Here is a 21,220-nt window from a genome sequence, read left to right as displayed (position 1 = left end):
AATATTACATTTTAAAGCATTTATCGGCCGATAATATCGGCAGTCCGATATTACCGGACATCCCTATTTTAAACCTAAATGTCATAGGTTTTGATAGTGGGGGCCATCGTGTAAATACACTAACTCTTCCCATGTTAGCATGCTAATGCTTTATGCTAGCATTTTAGCTCATTTTGTATGTTTAAATCTAAATGTCATTGCTTTTGATACCTGGTGCCCTTCTGCAAGACAGTTATGTTAATGTTTCATGTAAGCATTTTAGCTTAATTTGAATGGAACTTTAAACGTAAATATCACAGCTTTTCCAGACGGCTTCCTCATCGTGGCTGGTGATTTCAACCAGGCTAACCTCAAGTCAGTGTGTCCACAGCTACATCAACACATTGACTTTCCTACAAGAGGTAAAAACACACTGGACATGGTCTTCACCACTCAGAGAGGAGCTTACAAGGCGTCACCCCTCCCCCACCTGGGTGCTTCTGACCACCTCACTGTCATGCTAATGCCAGCATACAGGCCGAGGGCTAAAGTCACCAGACCAGTTCAGAAGCAAGTGAGGGTGTGGCCAGTGGATGCCTCCTCTGCTCTGCAGGACTGTTTTGACACCACAGACTGGGTCATTTTTAAGCAGGCAGCCACCTACAACCACCACATCGACATACAGGAATATACAGAGACTGTCACTGCATACATCACTAAATGCATCGATGTTGTCACAGAGACCAGGACCATCACGGTACGGGAAAATCAGAAACCATGGCTGACGGGGGAAGTCCATAGGTTGCTGAGAGCCCGGAACGCTGCCTTCAGAGCAGGAGATGAGGCTGGCCTGAGAACAGCCAGGGCCAACCTGAACCGTGGCATCAGAGATGCTAAGAGGCAGTACGGCAGCAGGATAGCCCACCGCTTCAGTGACAGCAGAGACACCAGGAGCCTGTGGCGGGGGATCCAGACCATCACGGACTATAAACCCCGACCACAGACCTGTGACAGTGACACCGCTCTGCTGAACAGCCTGAACGAGTTCTTTGGACGCTTTGAGGCACAAAACAGCACGCCTGCACGGAAGACTCCACCCCCTCCGGATGACCAGGTGCTGTCCCTGTCTTCGGCCAGCGTGAGGCGTTCCCTCTCCAGAGTCAACGCACGCAAAGCTGGAGGCCCGGACAACATACCTGGTCGTGTGCTGAGAGACTGTGCAGCGGAGCTCACAGATGTCTTCACGGACATCTTCAACACCTCCCTGAGCCAAGCTGCTGTTCCCACGTGCCTCAAAGCCTCCACCATCATCCCGGTTCCCAAGAAGGCTTCCCCATCCAGCTACAACGATTACCGTCCCGTTGCACTGACGCCCATCATCACGAAGTGCTTCGAACGGCTAGTCTTGCAGCACATCAAGTCCATCCTCCCCCCCACCCTGGACCCCTACCAGTTTGCATATCGGGCCAACAGATCGACCGATGATGCAATCTCCACAGCCCTCCACTCAGCTCTCACCCACCTGGACACTAAAGACTCCTACGCCAGGATGCTGTTCATAGACTTCAGTTCAGCATTTAACACCATCATCCCACAGCAGCTGATTCACAAACTGGACCGGCTGGGGCTGAACACGTCGCTGTGCAACTGGCTGCTGGACTTCCTGACTGGGAGACCACAGGCAGTCCGGGTCGGCAGGTACACATCCAGCACCATCATCATGAACACAGGGGCCCCTCAAGGATGTGTGCTGAGCCCCCTTCTCTTCACCCTGCTGACCCACGACTGCACGCCGAAGCACAGCACCAACCTCTTCGTCAAGTTTGCGGACGACACAACTGTGGTAGGTCTCATCCACAATAACGATGAGACCAGCTACAGAGACGAGGTGAGCCAACTGGCCACATGGTGCGGTGACAACAATCTCTCTCTCAATGTAGAGAAAACAAGGGAGATTGTTGTGGACTTCAGGAGAGCGCACACCCAGCACCCTCCTCTGACCATCAACGGTGTGGTGGTGGAGAGAGTGAGCAGCACCAAATTCCTGGGTGTGCACATCACAGATGACCTCTCCTGGAAAACCAACACTGCATCACTGGCCAAGAGGGCTCAACAGCGCCTCTACTTCCTCCGCAAACTGCGAAGAGCAAAAGCCTCAGCCTCCATCATGCACTCCTTCTACCGGGGCGTCATCGAGAGCATCCTGACCAGCTGCATAACTGTGTGGTACGGAGGCTGCACGGCGTCCTGCCGCAGGACGCTGCAGCGCACAGTTAGGGCAGCTGAGAAGATCGTCGGTGCCCCCCTCCCCTCCCTCCAGGACATTTACAACACACGCCTGTCACGCAAAGCACTCCGTGTGGCAGGCGACATCACACACCCCTCACACGGCTTCTTCAGACTGCTGCCATCCGGCAGACGACTGAGAAGCCTCCGAGCTCGAAGCTGTAGGCTGAGAGACAGCTTCATCCATCAGGCTGTCAGGAAGCTGAACTCTCTCCCGGCCCCCCCCCCCCCTTCTCACTCTGCCCTGCAATCTGATCTGAACTGAACTGTGAACTGAGACACTACACCCCACCCCCCCCCCCCCCCCACTCACCCACACACACACACACACACACACACACACACACACACACACACACACACACACACACACACACACACACACACACACACACACACACACACACACACACACACACACCATCTATCACTTAGCCACTTTACTCCGGACTCAAAATGCTGCTAACTGTTTTAACTGTTTACACTGTTTACATTGCACTTTGCACTCCCATCTGAATACTTAGATAGATATTATAGATATTCTGGTAATATCTTCTTCCCCTGTATATTTTTCCCCCCCCTCATGCGACTGTTTAAATTGTTGTCTTTTTTATTTTTCTTTTACACTTTATATTTATAGACACCGTGGATGTGAGAGGAACGCAATTTCGTCCACCTGTATGTCCTGTACAAACAGTTGTTTGACAATAAAGCTGACTTTGACTTTGACTTTGACTTTGACTTTTGATACTTGGCGCCATCTTGCAAGTATTGTAACTTTTCCTAGGTTATCATGCTAACGCTAGCCTTTTTTGATTGATAGATTGATTGAGACTTTTATTAGTAGATTGCACAGTACAGTACATATTCCGTACAATTGACCACTAAATGGTAACACCCGAATACGTTTTTCAACTTGTTTAAATCGGAGTCCACGTTAATCAATTCATGGTAAATGCCAATGTTTTATGCTAGCATTTTAGCTAATGTGTATGTTTAAACCTAAAAATCATTGATTTTCTTTCCTGGTGGCATCATGTGAGTATTCTAACTGCTTCTTTATTAGCATGCTAGTGTATCAGGGGCCAGCCAGTGGGGCTGCGCCATTTGTATGTCCGTATACGCTGCTCCCTGACCAAGCACGTGCACACATAGGGCCCTATGGGTGCTTGTGCCCCTGCCCTTTTTTGCCTCGTCTTGAAAAGTGCCCTCTGCCTGTGTGTGTGTGTGTGTGGTTTTTTTTTCTTTAAACAACATTAATAAATTCCTGCACTAAAAAAAAAAAAAACTCCACGTTTTCTTGTAATACGGGGTTGTTTGAGCCTGCCGCTTCCGCCAGAGAGAGAGAGAGAGGGCGAGTGAGTGAGTAAGTGAGAGGAGAGAGAGCCAACTGCGCCCCTGAGCCGGAGACGTGACAGTGGAGCAACTTGAACCTGTGAGTTATGTTATGGTCTAGTCGCCGTCCACTTATTCAGCATCTAATATGGGTAATATTTCAGAAAAACGCTGTATTATTCTATTATTCAATGTGTCAGCTTCTGTTTTTGCCGGATGTCGGAGCACGGCGCATCAATTGAGCAAGGCACATCAATTCCGCACAGAGCAGAGCGGATCGTGCGGGACAGGAATTAGTGTACAAAATACAAAATAAAACACAGGGTTAATTTTCAAAATAAAATGCACTGTGTTTACGGCGGATCACATTTCTCTCACAGTAGAGGTTTAGATATAAAGTTTATTGTGACTTTGCTATTACTGTGTGGGTTAACAAAATAATAATAATGATAATAATGATAATAATAATAATAATAATAATTATTATTATTATTAATAATAATAATAATTTCAGCATTCTGGGGATATAAGATGTAGGTTATCTGTTAGGAATATTACCATCTGTATTTAAACTTGATTCATGTTGATTATGCCTGCAGCACAATGCCAAAAAAAGAAAGGATACAGAAAAGGAAGGAGAAGGAGCGCCAGGAAGCAGCTAAGGGTAGCAGACCTCTTAATGCATGGCTAAAATTGATGATTTCACAGCATTTCATGGAAGCTCTGAATTTACATTGAGGAGCATATTTGGGTATGGGTGGCCTCCATCCTACAGCCCTCTACTGGCCCCTGGTCCATATTTTTGGCCCTGTATTGCGTTTCAGTTGTTTAGTCTGAGCATTAAGTGAGAAAGACCATAAGTTACAACTTGATGGTGTTTTCATCAAGTTAAGGGAAGAAGGACAGATTTTCACATTGAAGTTTTTTCCATTTGGGTATTTATTTTTGTATTTTTTTTTCAAAGTTCATGTCGCACTGTTCAATGTTCAATATTAAAGTGCTTATCTTTAACAATTAATAGCCTAATAATAAACCAGTGTTTTGTTGCTTTTCATGTCTTCCAAGCCTATGATAATGTGAATTAACTCATTATGACAATAATTTGTTGACACAAAAGAAATGGCAATCACTTTTACCTACAAAGGACACACAGCTAAGTAGTTAGCTTCCTATTAGCAAATTCAATTTTACATTAATTTCCATATTGTGTAAAGGACAAAAAAAAAAATGTCCTGCCCTTTTCTGACTTTGAGCCTCTGCCCCTCTATAATCATGTGCACGTCCCTGTCCCTGTCAACTTCAAGAGAGTGCTGGCTGCCGAGTTAGCCAACCCAGGCTTTTAGCTTAGTGGTCGGCACATTCGCCTCCCAGGCGCACGACCAGGCTTTGCGTCCCTGTGCGGAATGGGATAGAGGCAGGGGACCGAACCAGCTGGTTTATACTAGCATTACAATATTTGTATGCCAAGATTAGCATACAAACTTGCTTTTGTTTTAAAACAACTGTTCAAAGGCAGCAAATTAGTACCAAATCAATGCCGGACCGGAAAGTTCACAACACAGATAGAAGGCCCATCAAAATGTCCTTGTGAATTTACGCGTAAATCTTGCACCCACCTAGTCCTGTCACAGTGATGCTGGCTTGGGTCTGGATCTTGCCAAAATGGTTGAAAGCCTCACAGACATATTCTGCCTCATCCTCCACCCACAGGTCTAAAAGTAAAGGTATGAGTGAATTAAGCCAAATCATACATGTATGTAGTCCACATACAGTGTGTAAGTAATACACCTACTGGTGATATGAAGACCTCCTCTGCTCTGAGTGATGGTGCTGTGCCTGTGATGCGTGTGGAAAAGGGGCACGCCGTCTTGTCTCCTCCAGGTGACCTGTGGCTCTGGATGGCCTTGGGCTTGGCATGGTAGTGTCACGTTGGAGCCGATGTCCACCGCCGTGTCCAAGGGTTCTTGAGTGAACTTTGGTGCAGCTGCAGTGATGGAAGTGAATGAAGGCAGGGTATTTGCTGTAATGTGATCTAAACGTAGCCAAGCTGTCAGTCATGGATCATGCACTGACACTGGTGTGTCAGTTGCACACCAAATCTGTGCTCTTTCTGCATCGCTAATCAAAACACAAACAGGCATATTGTGCCGATGATCTTGTAGAATGTCTCATTCCACTGCCGGGACAAAATAGGCTTTTATATCATTATGCACAGCCATAATGAGCCATAACAGCTGTTTCAATGTAGATGTTTTTCAAACATCATTCCCTCTGCCTGAGGAGAGTATAAAATATTTGTTTGCTATTGAATACGTCTCCATTGTGCCATTTAAGTACAACTCAGGTCAACATTCCTTCGATACTTGAATCAGGTGTTAGGGTGCCTCTTAGGTGATTTCACTAGGTATTCCAAGGCTTGCCACGGTTGATCGTTTATGAGGCCGGCTGGATATACTATCAAATTCTTTGGAATAATATTGGAATCAGCCAAGTGTAGTGAAACAAACCTTCTGTTCAATTCAATTCAGTGTAAAAGTTCAATGACACTTTTTTAGGAGATATATTTCTCACACTTAGTTCACATTTCTCACATTTAACTCACTTTTCATTCTGTTTTTACCATTCAGCTCACAATTAAGACATACTGTATCCTGAAGAACAGATCTAAACATTGTCAAAGGCGGAATTAAAGTGATCAGCTGATTGAGCGTCTTGTTTTCAACTATATCTTTATGCAACACACCATACACACTCATACGTTTGGAGCCAACATTTTTACAATAGGCAACTTTTTTAGCATTATTTGTCAATAATCATCCGTCACGTTTCCTTCTTCCGCAGTAAAAAAAGAGGTAGGCAAGTCCTGCACTGAGAGGCAGAGATTTGAGCGTGGCTTTGCGGCTCAAAGGCCTCCGATCGGTAGAAAATTGGCATTCTATGTATATTTATCTTTAAACTTGGCAAGAGATTTTGCGCTCACATTTAGATTTAGATTTAAGGTTTAGATTTAACATTTAGATTTAGATTCAACATTTAGGTTTACAGTAGATTTAACATTTCGCGATCACGTTTTGAATTTAAGATTTACACTTAGATTTAAAGGGGAACTGCACTACTTTTTTTGGTGAATTTAGCCTATCGTTCACAATCCTTATGAGAGACAAAAAGACAAAACAATTCTTTTTTTTTTTGCATTGTAATTTGTAATAATCGGCTCGTTTTAAATGGCTAGCAATGCAGCTAATGGAAGCAATCCATTCAACCTCTAAATCAAATGTTTTCAAAAACCTCCAACAATACTTCATTTATGTTCCATAACATGTTTAATAACCAGGCAGTAGCAAAATTGTTATTGTAAGAGCGAACACTGAATAACTTTTTTTCAAGCGTAGTAACACATCGCCTTGTGACGGCATGCTACAGTATTAGCCGTAAGCTAGCTGCGACAAGAGGTGAACTAGCTTCTGCATCAGCAGCTGAATGGCTTTTGAGTTTGTAATGCACAATACAACACCCATCTGCACTGACTGAAATACATGAACAATAATATTACAGGAGCTGTAAAGTGTTAGCCCACACTTCATGTTTTGTTTGTACACAGCTTGCTCGACAGTGCATGTACTGGTGGTTGTAATAGAAGCACAACGTGTTGTTTGTATCATGATCAATATTATAGTTATTAACTCGATGGACTGTTGTGTGTTTGGTCCAGCCGGCTGGGGAAATTTTTTTCCGGTTTATTTTCGGTAAGCATTCCATTTATGTCGGCATAGTTTGGCTCCAAGTTCCACATTTGCAGCGTTAAGTCACACTGACCTCACTCTCTCAGCTTCTGTCTGCTCCAACTTTCACCCTCTCTTTCTGTAACTGTAAACAGCAGTATAGTCAGCTTCAAAAATATAAAGTTGTGAATCCTCAATTGTCCAAAAATATCTATCTTCATCTTCTATTAACAAGTCTGCCATGATTAGAAGACACTCGCATTTGTTTCCAGAAGTAGGAACACATTTTTTGCCAAAAGTCGGAAATAAATGGGCCGAGGAAAGAAGTTCCTTCAAATGACCAAAATACGGTAAATATTGTACATATTACTTACTGTTATTAACATGTCTGTTACTAGACTTGTAGTGTGTATATAAAACATTGATGGAGGGTTTTAAAGGTTTTTTTAAAGATCCTTGAAGGCTACTATGGTGAATCCCATTAGCAGCATTTTACAAGCGTTTTTTTTATCATCTTTAAAATCAGCTCTCTGACAATCATTGGTACTTTAATCTTAATCTTTAATCTTTATGACTGTGAACGATATGCAAAATTCCAAAAACATGCAGTTCCCCTTTAAGATTTAGATTTAACATTTAGGTTTAGATTGAACATTTTCATTTAGATATAAAATTTGAATTTAGACTTAACATGTCATGTCTGTTGATCATGTTTTTGTTTAGTTATGTTCTGCTTGGTTTTTGGATACTTTTTAGTTCCTGCTTTCACTCCCTTGCCTTGTCACCATGACTACTCATTAGTTTCACCTGTCTCACGTTTTGCACTCGCGCACCTGTCACAAATCATGTCTGTATTATTTAAGCCCATTGTTGCCAGGAAGTCAGCCTGGCGACATTAACTCTGATACCTCCATGATTACGTGTCCATGCCATAGGTCTATGATCGTTCCATGCTTGACCAAGTAAGTTTTGTTTCATGTCCTTAGTCTGTTTATGTGTTAATTTTGTTCATAGCCTAGTTTGTACTTCCGCCCTTGTGCGCCCTTCGTTTGTTCCTTTTGATAGTGTTAAAATAAATATGTCCTTACCTTCACGCCTTGCCCGCTCCAACTTTCCTTTGCATTCCGGGAAAACAAAACACCCCATAGTCCACGCATTGACATAACATGTATATCCGGAGCTAAAAATGAGGTTTAAATTTAACATTTAGCGCTCACATTTAGATTTAGATTGAACATTTAAGTTTAGATTCAACATTCGGATTTAAGATGCAGATTTAACATTTATATTTAGGTTTGACATTTAGATTTAGATTTAAAATGTATATTTAGGATTAACATTAGATTCAGCATTTTGATTTAAATTTAACATTTAGAAATAACGTTTAGAGTCAACATTTATTTTAATCTAAATGTGATTAAAATGAGCTAAATGGGAGAAAAGTTAGCTAAATGAGAGAAATATATCAGTTGTATGGCACCCCATACAACTGATATTAGAGGGAAAACATTCAGTGTCCTGAAATATGAACGATAAAGTAGATTATTTGCACAGCACTTTGGTTTTCCATTGATCTTCTTAGTTGTTTTATCTTTACCTGTTGCTCTGACAACACGTACCTCCGACATCAAGCAAAACTTTTCCTGACGAGGTGCCGGCAGTGTTGACAGCCACACAAGTGTAGTCTCCAGCATCAACTTCCTGGGTATTTTTGATGGTCAAAGTACCTGCCAGTGCATCTACGTCCACTGATTGTGTTGTATGGAATTGGAAATCCCCTGGAAATTCGAATAGAAAGATTATTCAGCGCCATACTTATCAGAGAGGCACTCCTTCCTCTGATTCTTTCTTGTTACCTTTGTACCACCAAATCTCAGGTTGAGGGATTCCAGATGCAGAACAGGCCATGACGGTGGTTTCTCCAATGCCAATGAGAAGATCATCAGCAGCCACTTTCACCACAGGAGATTCTACAAAATAAGTCATAATTATGAATATTGTTTATTTGCATAATTTACTGTCCATGTTCATCAGTTACCTATGTAAGTGATGATGGAAGCCATTGAGTCAGTTCCAGCTTGATTGCTGGCCAAGCAGCCATAGATGCCTCCATCCATCTTCACAATGTTTCTTATTGTTAAAGTGCCATCAGGTGTCATTCTGTGTCTGAAAAAATTGAATCTTTTTTAACTTTGAACACCACAAAGATCCAGTAAGATGTCAAATGTGAAAAGTGAATCTACCTGTTGGATGCCGTGATAAACATGTCATTGTGTGTCCAGACCAAGCGGGGTGGTGGGTAGCCACTGGCTGAGCACCTTATCTTCACTTCTTCTCCTGTTGTAAACGTCTGGTTTCGAGGTTCCACTGCGACTCTAGGCACCTCTGGTCAGAAAAAAAAATAAAAATTTCAATGAGGCCAATGATTTACGGTAAAATTAGGTTTTGGGGGTGAGTGTAACGACCAGCACGTTCGTCTCTCATTCTGGAGGCCGACTGAAAGCAAGGATTGAACCAGGCAGGTTACATAGGCGCCCGCGTAAAAGTTGCAAACAACCCCTTTAGTTGAATAAAAACTGCAATTCGGCCCGAATAGGACGGCTGTGTTTTATGGCTGTCACTCACAACTGTCTTGTACACATGCAGATGCTTGAACATAAGCAGTCTTGTAAGGGCAGCATGTCATGCTTGCAGTATGTTTGAAAGTTCACATTCTTTAATTAGCCGTGTAACTGTGGAAAACAAAGGTTTAGGGTGCATTACATTTTAACAGCCAGATTCAGTGACTGAACAAAGAAAGTGTAGCATAGGAAACTGCTCTCAATGGAAATTGTCACGGCGCAGACTCGAACCCACGTTTCCTCGGCTTCTGCGACACTTGGGCCGGAAACCCACCACCAGTTGTCCCCTCCGCCCTCCTTTGTTTCTTGATTTTGTTGTTCGTCCATAAGGGGGGGGAGGGATTACTGTCACGGGGCGGACTCGAACCCGCGTTTCCACGGCAGCTGGAGCTGCCGGCACCTCCACTGACAATGCGCTCAGACACGGCCCTGCTCACGCTGAGCGCAGAACGCCCACGCAGCGAAAAGCCTGCAGACGATCTGCAATCTGCACACCTGGGACTGATGAGGGCGAGCTGCTTAAAGGACCAGTGGACCCAAGGATCCTGGCGGGAACTTAATTATACCTTTGCGTACCGTAAGAAGACAAGCCTTATGCTCTCTCTCTCTCTGTGTTTCTCTCTACGTTTTCCCTCCGTGTCTGATGTCCTTGTTTGTTCTCCCGCAGTGCCTTCCCGAGTCTCCCCCTTTGTGATCTCCCGTTGTTTCCCCTGTGGATTTGGACTGCCTTCCTCGATCCTCGACCCTCGCCTGGATATGGACCTTGTCACTTCTCTCCTGCCCTGGATCATCTGACTGCCCCACGGTCTGCCGTGTTTCTTCGCTCTCAACAACACTTGGAAACACACACTTCAGCTAACTACACACATAGTCTAACACCACTCTATCTTGGATTTTGGTCACACACTCCATCCTATAGTTTCGTTAGTATTGTTTATTATTACTATATAAACAATAAATCATTGAACATACTGCCCCCTGGTGTCTGAGCCGTCAACTCCCTTTCAGCAACCATAACAGAAATGTTCAAAATCCAAATTTGAAACCAAATTATTGTATGCATCAAAGATCAGATGGACTTGTACTATTTACATAGCACTAGATTAGGAAGTTTTTCATGTATCGCTTTTATCTGACTTTTGGTTTGGGTTTTTCTCAGTTTCACAATGGTTTGTATATTTGTGTTGCTTTTTTGACCACCTTTACTTTTGAGTGCTCTAGGAGTACAATTGTTGGTGATTAGCCACGAACAGTCGATTTAAGTTCAGCTTGTGCTTGTCAACTGATCCATACTTTTTGTGCTTGGATTTACTGTATGTTTTAATGTTGTTGTTTTGTTGTGTTGATTTTTTGCGTTTTTGTCGTACATCATCCATGGTGTGTTCTACGTTGACCTACCAGTGCTTTGTCACTTTTCTATTGTTTGTTTGGTACTTTGCTTTTTTATGAGTGGTGCCGCTACATCCAAGCTCCTCTTCAATTAAAATTAAAACTTCATTGACTGCAACAATCACCATGTCTGCACCCTGAAAATCGTCGCAAAACATCACTTTTTTCTTAATGTTTACACCTCAGAAAGGCTCTCCTTTCCTTCGACTTGCAAGGTCACCCTGCCCTCGGGGGGGCAAAGACGCTGAGAGGAAAGACACATTCTTTTGATCTGACTCAGCACAGTTGTGTCTTCAAAACACCTTCATGCTTCCTCTTGTGGGCTTCCCCTCATGTCTAGTTTCCCAAATTTTCTCATCATTTTCCTCATCTTACATTTTTTTTGTGTGCAACCTAAATAGCTGTGGAGCCATTGCATGTTTTCTGCGGTTTTTACTGCCAATAACAATATATCCATTTTCTGTACAGCTTTCTCTTTACAGCTATCTAGGGTCACAGCAGGGCTTTCAGCCTACAGTGTGCCAATTGAGGACATGTTTAAAGAAGACTGTTAAAGAATAAAACATATGTGTCCAGGGTTGTTATTGTGAGAATGCCGACATGACTCAAGTAACTCTAATTTGCTGAACAATCTAAATACATTTAGTTTAGTTGCGTTTCTAGAAGAGTTGAGAACGGTGATTTGACTTAAGATTGTTTCTATAGTAAAAGCTCTAGCTTGTCATGATTCATGGAGACATGCTATTATGCATGCACACTTCAAAGAAAATGGTTCGGGGCATCATAATGCACGTTTCGTCAGCTTCCATGTGAACTTACTATCACTTCCACTATGTTCTGTCAAAGTGTTGTTGGTCATCAGACCTGACTCTCTTCAAAGCGAGGCTAATGACTAGGATGACAAAGACCGGGGGGTAATTATGAAACCCCCAGGGCTTGCTGACAGCTGTTTGAGAGAGGGAGCGACAAAGGTGAGGCACACACACAAAAAAAGCCTAAATGTTTCCAAAAAATAATAAAGGAAAATAGGTGCTATAAAAAAGGGAAGAAAGTCATAAAGCATTAAACTCTAGACAAAGGAGTGTACAGTAGTTAGTTGGAATTACTTGTGGTTGTGTAACTACGTTATAGGAGAGAATGTTGAACTGAACAATTATTTGTTTCTTTTGGTCTGTCCATGACCCTGGATTCTCGATATGAATTCTGATTGAGCTCTGCAACTGGCAACTTCAAGCACTTCAACTCTCAGGACCTTTAATCGATCGCAACCGGACTGTTCACTTTGTCTTAGAAGACATTTTGCCTCTCATTCGAGCAGGCTGCATTGGTTCATGTTCACAAACTTAGATTGGTCACATCTAGTCTGAGCCTGCTCTGTCTAGGTCTGATCACATAATAAATGCCCTAAGAATACAATGTCCTGGAAAAATTTGAACATCCACACTTCTTACCTTGCACAGTGAGGTAGACTCGCTCTGCTGTCATCCCTCCTTCATTTACTGCGATACACTCGTACCAGCCTAAGTGATCTGGCGTGACAGCTGACACCTGAAGCGAGAGGTTGGTCAGGACGTGTAGCCGAGGGTCCAGACGGGCATCGAGCCCCTCTCTCAGCCACGTGAGGTTGAAGCTGACTGTGCTGGCAACGTGGCAGGTGAGGATAGCTCGTGTGCCCGGAGAAGTTGTGACATTTCCTTGAACTGTGATGGCAGGAGGCGGCTCTGCAGAATCAGGGTATATGATATTAATGAACCGTTTGGGTTTTAGTACCGATACTTCTGTATAGAGCAGCCAAACTTTTTGGCTCAAGGGCCACATTGGCTTTTGAAATTTGACAGACAGGCCAGGGCGAACACATGATGCATTTCAAAACATATCATAGCTGTTGGAACTAAGAGTAGACTTCCCAAACATGGGTTATACATATAAAAAAAAATGGTATTACAGGGTTAACACTTACATTCTCTTTCAGTGGGAGCAGTGTTGTTGATCGCCCTTTTTTTGCCAATGCGTCAAAGTCTAGTATCAACTTTGTTGTGGCAATTCTCAAACAGATCTTTGCCTAATTTTGTTCTATTTGGCGGGCCTGAATAAAAACCCAATGGGCTCAGGCCCCTGGCCGTAGTTTGCCCATGCCTGGTATAGAGGGTAGATCTATACAGTCATGTAGAACTATGTCAAACCTTTACAAGCTGTAGATGAGAGGTGACCTGCTCAAAACACATTATTAAAAAGCAATTTTTGAACAGTGGTGTAGCAGAAATTTTCAGCACCAATATGCGGGGCCCATGGGTGACTTCAATTAGTATTTAACCTTGAGTGAATCGGGTGTTTCAGTCCACAGAGTGGAGTTTAAGTGGTGTCAAGGCAAAGTTGAAGTTCTGTACTTTAGGATAAACTCCCATCTCTGTCTGCCAAATATTATTTGAGTTACCATAATTGTATGATCAACTGTATAAACTGTATAAACTGTGTAAACTGAGTTACCATAATTGTATGATAAACTGTATTATAAATATATATGTATGTATATGTATATAAATTGTAGGATAAACTCCCATCTCTGTCTGCCGAATATCATTTGAGTTACCATAATTGTATGATAAATACTACCATCCCATGAGGCAAAGAATGCTATTAATTATTTTTCCAAGCCAAGTTCGACTGTGGAAAAGGGAAGAGAAGGCTGCAGAATGAGAAAAATGGAAGCTCTGGCCCTAACGTTGTGTGATTGCTGGAGATTTGAGCACAGCTCTTCTGGATTAGGTGGATATCTATTTGGCATCTGAATGAATGTTGTGTGTTTGTGATTATAGGTGCTTTACTGTACTTCCTGTTTTGACTATTACTGGCCTAAGATCAATGTAAAGTGCTGAGGCTAAGATTGTTGAATTTCAACATTCTTTTCAACGGAGGTGAGTGTGGCATCAATTAAGTAAACCTGCATCTTTGGAAAGTGAACACAGAATACAACTCTTTGCCTGATTTTTTACTCATGTTTGATAGTATTTTTTTCGTCCGTTTTCCTTGGCCTCCTTGAAGATGAGCTTCGGGGAATTTCATGAAGCAGGAAATATGGACGGCAACGTTTGGACAAAGGGACGTGCTGGGAATGGTTTCATTTCTGATCGTCAGTGATGGAAAATATAAATACTTAAAAATAAATGCTCCACAGAGGGTTTCTGGATAGTGAGAAATGTGTTTTGTTTTATTTAATGGGACGACAACGACCCATATGGTTTTAAAGTTTACTTGTTTTACTGTACAGTATGTCTGAGGAGAAGTAGTGGTCTCACTTTATGTCAAAAAGTGAGATGTTTATGCAATTTGCACAGGAAAACAAAATATTAAAAACACATTATCTCAAGGCAGATATATAGCTTAGTACTATTTTAACTACAGTACCATATTTATAATCCTTGATGTTCTGTCACCATACATCTGTTAAAAAAAACCTGTTCAAACTATTTACACACAAGGTACATTAAACATGGAGACTGGAACCCTGCAAGGTATGCATCTTTCAACAAAATATGGCAGCACGAGGACATTCCAGTTGTTAGACTTGTCTGCATTGAGCTATATAACACAAAATAAATATATATATATATGAAAATACCCAACTATGATGTTGGAAAATTTTGATTCATTATTGAAATATGTTACCTGATACATCCAAGAAGGTGCGAGCTCGTCCTGTCCCAGCACTGTTGACAGCAATACACTCGTAATAGCCTTCATCCTTTAAAGTCACCTCTTCTATCTCCCATGCTGCTCTGTCAGACTCCCTGCAATCAAATGTAAAAGGTAGAAAACTTTAATATACTCACTAATGTACACCGTAAATGTTTACACGGACCTGCAACAATACTGTAATTGCGTGTCAAGCCAGTAGTTGGTTTAGTTTAGTTAGTCTTTATTTGAAGGGACAATGTACAGAAACATTAAGCTCAAAGACGATACATGGTGATGTATCGGTATTTGTCTTTGCGAACAAATATGTGAACTTACTGATGCTGAGTCTCAAGTTGTTTCAAAAACCATCTTTTGAACGTAGTATTCCTTCCCTTATAGTTAACCACACAGTTATAAACATTTCCTATGCTCCTTTTTGCACAGAGTAGGTGTTGTGCCTCCTCTCTGCTCTGACTGGAATGGGACTTTATTTTCATTGCACTTAAAAGTACAACAAAATGTGTTTTCAGTACATGCTGTCAATGAGCAGACGTTCATTAGACAGTGAGGAAAGACTCAAAGCAACACCACTTGAACGTTGAGCACATTAGAGTGATATGCGCTTTCATGTCTCCAAAACGTTCAAAAAGTCGCTACATTTGTCGCTAGCCGCTTTTGAGAAAGAAAGTTGCTAAAAGGAGTTGGAAAGATACTAGATTGCACACTGTGCCGAGGTGTTTGTGAAAAATAGAGACGGACAGACCCCCCCCCCCCCCCCCCCCCCTTTAGGTTGTTTCTGATTGGTTTACGTTGCGTGGTGCCTTCCATGGTTGGCTAGTTTAGATAAAAGAAGTTATGGATTGGTCTGTGCTTGGTTATTTCGGTCAGTCAATCAAAGTTACTTGAACTATGGCAAGCCGCGAGGAAAAAATGGGTAAGTATAAGCGTGAGAAATGTCAAGTGTGGCGTGAGAATGGGTTAAATTGCGTGACTCTGTTTGGGTGTGTGAGTTTGAAACAGCCAAAACAATTCATACTTGACCATATGCTAAGACCAAACCCATTTTACCAGAAAAATATGGCAAGACCTGTCAAACGGCCAAAATACCATTACAAATTAGTGTTGTCCCGAAACCAATATTTTGGTACCGGTACTAAAATTATTTCAATACTTTCCAGTACTTTTCGATACTTTTCTAAGTAAAGGGGACCGCAAAAAATTGCATTATTGGCTTTATTTTAACAAACAATTTTAGGATACATTAAAAATATGCTTCTTATTGCAAGTTTGTCCTTAAATAAAATAGTGAACATACAAGACAACTTGTCTTTTAGTAGTAAGTAAACAAACAAACGCTCCTAATTAGTCTGCTGACGTATGCAATAACATATTGTGTCATTTTCCATTCTATTATTTTGTCAAAATTATTAAGGACAAGTGGTAGAAAATGTATTATTAATCTACTTGTTCATTTACTGTTAATATCTGCTTACTTTCTCTTTTAACATGTTCTATCTACACTTCTGTTCAAATGTAATAATCACTTATTCTTCTGTTGTTTGATACTTTACATTAGTTTTGGATGATACCACAAATTTGGGTATCAATCTGATACCAAGTCGTTACAGGATCATACAATGGCCATATTCAAAGTCCTCATGTGTCCAGGGACATATTTCCTGAGTTTATAAACATAATATACATTTAAAAAAAACGAAAGAAGTTGTTGTGATGCCAAAAAGTATCGACGTAATCATAGCAGTATCGACTGGATACGCTCTTGTACTTGGTATCATTACAGTGGATGTCAGGTGTAGATCCACCCATGGCATTTGTTTACATTTTGACTGATGAGCTACGGTGTGTATTGAAGCATGTTTAGCTATTCCTCGTCCTGCAGGGATGATACTTGTGAGAAACTTACTTTATTTGTCGCCATGGAGGCGAGGATTAGTGATTTAGAAGTAGCTAAAACACTGTCGACAGCAGCTGTACTTTAGCCGCTAGCTAGCCATGTCTTAAAGCACCTCTTCCGGTGGGCGTTTCGGTGTTATAACTTTACCTTTATCATTAGTTTTTAAGCCAAAATGCGTCCGTTCTCCCTTTTCTGTCTACACACTGTGTCTGCTTGTAAGTACTCTGTGATTGTGCGCTGCCAAACATGCTCGTCTGCTCGTAAACTAGCAATAACACGACGTGACGACGACGACGGGGTGATGGACCGGTACTTTTCAGAGGTGGTATAGTACCGAATATGATTCATTAGTATTGCGGTACTATACTAATACCGGTATACCGTACAACCCTATTACAAACAATATCTTGTAAGGGGCTCTTTACACCACATTGCTAACCCGAATAGCTGATCCACTCCGAGTCGTCTTCCATCTCGGCTGAAGCGCAACGTGAATGGAATCAGGCTATCCACTTGACATTGAACAGCCCCTTTCTGGAGATAATAACCATGAGTTGTGGCTGGCATCAGCACCTTGGGGGCATCTGACAGGAAATACAAGTAAGTTAAGGTAACATGAATTGTGCATGCCAATGTATGCATACAGTCTGCATCACTGACCTGGTATAATACTTGAGAAGGACACACTGGAGACCCTCTGGAAAACAAAGCCATTCTGGTCATATCCTGTCACCCGCAGGAAGAAAGCGTCATTCGGTGGAATAAAATCAGTGATATTCCAGAGGCCGTATGGTTGGCGTTCAGGGTAGTAGCGGATTGGCAGCGTTTTAATAACTCTGCCTGTGATTGCCAAGAGCTCCAGCCTGTCAGGACGCGCAGGAGGAGAAAGCCCAGTGGTGTTCAGCAAGATGTGGGCGGGAACATCTGCAAAGGAATAATATTAAAATTTTGGTGCAATAATCCAATGTTGAAAAGAGTAGATGACAGACAAACAAAGACGTGCTTATCCTCTAGTGACTTTACCAACCTTTAACTGGGCGACTGATAGTCTTTTTGAAATCCAGGGTGGGCTTTCGGGAAAACCCAGCGCGGAAGTCAATACCGCTCAGGCCTGAGATACGGACTGAGTGTCTTCCTTCACTAGAAGTCTGCAATTATAAAGAGGAAGTATGGTTAAAAGTCAAACATGATTTACTATAAACTGTTCACACCTACGGATTTTAGCCTCCTTGCTAGCTACTTTAAATCAAATCTAGGCTATTGTCCATCTGTAGGTTTAGATTTTAGCTCCTTCTTCCTTAGCTAGCCACTTAGCCACTTTGTAGCTACTTTTGACTGTAATTAACAAAACTATTAGCTTTGTGCTAGCATGTGTAGATTTGTCAACAGTCCCTTGAAAAACTGAATTATGCCATGTTTAAAAACAAAAGTATTGTGCCTAAAAAGGGACACACTCTGTCCCGTATTACCATGAGATTAAAAAATAGTTTGTAAGAATTTCAATTCATGAATAACATGGCGCCTTGTTTGAAAATTTACGGAAAACTCATTCCCAGCCAATTCTTGCTATGTCATCTGAATGAGGGAATATAATAGCAGAATTCACCAACTCTTCTGTTAGATGGCACAGGGCACGCGTTCGATACCCGGCTAGGGTCACTTCAGGAGGGCTAATCAGTGTAAATGTTCACTGTGGTGACTCCTAACAGGACAACACCGTTATTTTTTTATCCATCCATCCATCCATCCATCCATCCATCCATCCATCCATTCATCCTACCATCCATTTTCTACCGCTTGTCCCTCTCGGGGTCGTGGAGGTGCTGGAGCCTATCCCAGTTGCACTAGTGCATAAGGCAGGGTACACTTTGGACAAGTCGTCACCTCATCGCAGGGCCAACACAGACAGACAACATTCACACACTAGGGACAATTTAGTGTTGCCTATCAGTCTATCCCTAGATGCATGTCAATTCTGTTAACTTTATTTCTCAGAAAAACAAAAAACAAACAAAACAAATTGTTACGTCACACTTTGAACATCCCGGCTCCACTAGATCACAGTTTTAAAGCTTCAAAACAATACCTTTAAATTCAATAAATAAAACTACAAGCATTTTAAGTATGTCCTACAATATGTTTTTGACTCTCAGTGGCCTTGTGGTTAGAGTGTCCGCCCTGAGGTAGGTCGTGAGTTCAAACCCCGGCCGAGTCATACCAAAGACTATAAAAATGGGACCCATTACCTCCCTGCTTGGCACTCAGCATCAAGGGTGGGAATTGGGGGTTAAATCACCTTCTGTTGCGAGTTGTCGTGATTAAATGTAACATGTTTATGTGTGCATGGCATGGAGGTTTTTTCCCACTCCAGACTAGGCCCCCTTAGGAGCCCAGTCTAGATTGTATTTTTTTTACTCATCTTCTTCCCCAGCGTTTTACCTTTTTCCCATCTTTTACGGGGCGCCTCGTGGCGACCCATCAGCGTTCCTGTTCTGTAACCCTGTACACTGTTTGTTTGTCTCACATTGAACGGGTTTGTGCTGAAAACATAGTTACGTTGTACTTGTTGCAATGACAATAAAGACCTATCCTATCCTATCATCAATAACACATTGGTGAGACTTTGACACAAGCAATATTAAAAGACAACAGCGGGACGTAGCATCGTGGTTGGCGTAGCACTTCAAGCTATCAAGAGTGCTATAAACTAATCAACAGCTGTGTGGGCAAAGGTTAGATTAAGTGTTTTGATGCACTTCATCTTTCACATCAGTAACACAGCTTTGGCTTGAGCGATGTGGAATGACAACAATGGAAACGCAATGCTAACAACACAGAAGGTTAACAATAAATCATAGCTGCGACTATCAAGTTGACCCAAGTTTTTACAGAACAACTTACACCTTTACCATGAATTGATTAACGTGGACCCCGACTTAAACAAGTTGAAAAACTAATTCGGGTGTTACATTTAGTGGTCAATTGTACAGAATATGTACTGTACTGTGCAATCTACTAATAAAAGTTTCAATCAATCAATCAATCAATCAAACCTATGGTTTTATTATATGGAGGCCGAGTTCTATCTTGGGTGAATTACCCAGGATGTGACACAGTATTTCCACATTGTGACCATGTTTTAGTGTTTTAGAGGATCCTTAAGGCTACTGGTGACGGTGACTACTGTAATCTACAGAAGAACTAGGTTACTATATTGGGTGAAACGAGTGTAAAGGGGACAATATGGGTGTTATTTCATGTGAAAGGTTCAGTTCAGTTTCAGTTTATTTCGACCATGCATACGATACAATGTAATGCATCACACAATTCCAGTTGTTTCATTACAGCACGTCCGAAAAGGAGTAGAAAGAAGCAGAGCTTATTTAATCCGAGCCCTTTTCATACCATAGCAATTGTATCCAAGTTCCTTGTTCTCTGTTACAGAACAGTGAACAAATACATAATAAATCAATATTATACCAGAGTAAGCAAACAAATATTAAATACATAATCTTTGTCTCAATAAAAAAAAAGAAAAAAAATGGGTTCAAGATGTTCATCATAATTCTTGTTCTGTGTACTTTGTGAACACTTGTAGTTTGAACAGTCTCTTAAGCTGAATCATATTGTTGCTTTGTTTGATTTCTTTGGTTTATCCGTTCCATAATTTAATTCCACATACTGATATACTAAAGGTTTTAAGTGTTGGATGAGCATACAAATGTTTTAAATTAGATTTTTCTCTAAGGTTATATTTCTCCTCTTTTGTTTAAAAGAATAGTTGTACATTATTGGGTAGCAGGTTATAGTTTGCTTTATACAGGGGCTTTATATAAAGGGGCTCTAATTATGTTATTTTGAAGGTCGTAAACTGTTTTTTTTTTATGATCTGTCTATGAAAAATGTTGGTATATTAACTATATTCCTACTTCACGTGAATTTTGTTCACTACGGCCGTGTCCGGTACCGATTAAATGTGATAACGAGGGACGACTGTACTCCTAAACTTGAATCTAATTAAATTCAGGTTTAATGTGTCCCTTGTTTATTTTTTTGAGTGTTGTCAACCCTTAACGTACACGTATCTAATGCTGAAGCTTTGGAATTCGTTTGAATGTGTTTGAGTTGGGTGCTGCTCTTACTGGTACATGTATATCAAAATCAGTTTCGAAATGCAAGTCTGCAACACTAAATCAGCCCTAGTGAATGAATATGAGTGTGAATGTTGTCTGTCTGTCTGTCTGTGTTGGCCCTGCGACTTGTCCAGGGTGTACCCCGCCTTGTGCCCGTATGCAGCT

The 21,220-nt window shown here is 41.6% G+C and overlaps 1 protein-coding gene across 3 annotated transcripts in view; it reads right to left on the bottom strand.

Annotated features, from left to right (window-relative positions):
- hmcn1 (hemicentin 1) overlaps window positions 1-21,220 on the bottom strand; it is a 265,771-nt gene that overhangs the window by 149,869 nt on the left and 94,682 nt on the right. For all 3 annotated transcript variants that reach the window (XM_062028319.1, XM_062028320.1, XM_062028318.1), the window contains exons 7-17: window positions 17,950-18,070; window positions 17,583-17,846; window positions 17,362-17,506; window positions 14,999-15,120; window positions 12,784-13,053; window positions 9,566-9,707; window positions 9,361-9,488; window positions 9,179-9,292; window positions 8,942-9,100; window positions 5,393-5,584; window positions 5,217-5,312 (exon numbers count right to left, since the gene is read on the bottom strand). In XM_062028319.1, the coding sequence (XP_061884303.1) occupies window positions 5,217-5,312; window positions 5,393-5,584; window positions 8,942-9,100; window positions 9,179-9,292; window positions 9,361-9,488; window positions 9,566-9,707; window positions 12,784-13,053; window positions 14,999-15,120; window positions 17,362-17,506; window positions 17,583-17,846; window positions 17,950-18,070 (1,753 nt within the window). The remainder of the gene's footprint in view (window positions 1-5,216; window positions 5,313-5,392; window positions 5,585-8,941; window positions 9,101-9,178; window positions 9,293-9,360; window positions 9,489-9,565; window positions 9,708-12,783; window positions 13,054-14,998; window positions 15,121-17,361; window positions 17,507-17,582; window positions 17,847-17,949; window positions 18,071-21,220) is intronic.

Source organism: Entelurus aequoreus, linkage group LG19, assembly GCF_033978785.1.
Source record: "Entelurus aequoreus isolate RoL-2023_Sb linkage group LG19, RoL_Eaeq_v1.1, whole genome shotgun sequence".
In the NCBI taxonomy this organism is placed as follows: Eukaryota; Metazoa; Chordata; class Actinopteri; order Syngnathiformes; family Syngnathidae; genus Entelurus; species Entelurus aequoreus.
The sequence above is the reverse complement of the archived record's forward strand: the minus strand, read 5'-3'. Positions and strand labels throughout refer to the sequence as shown.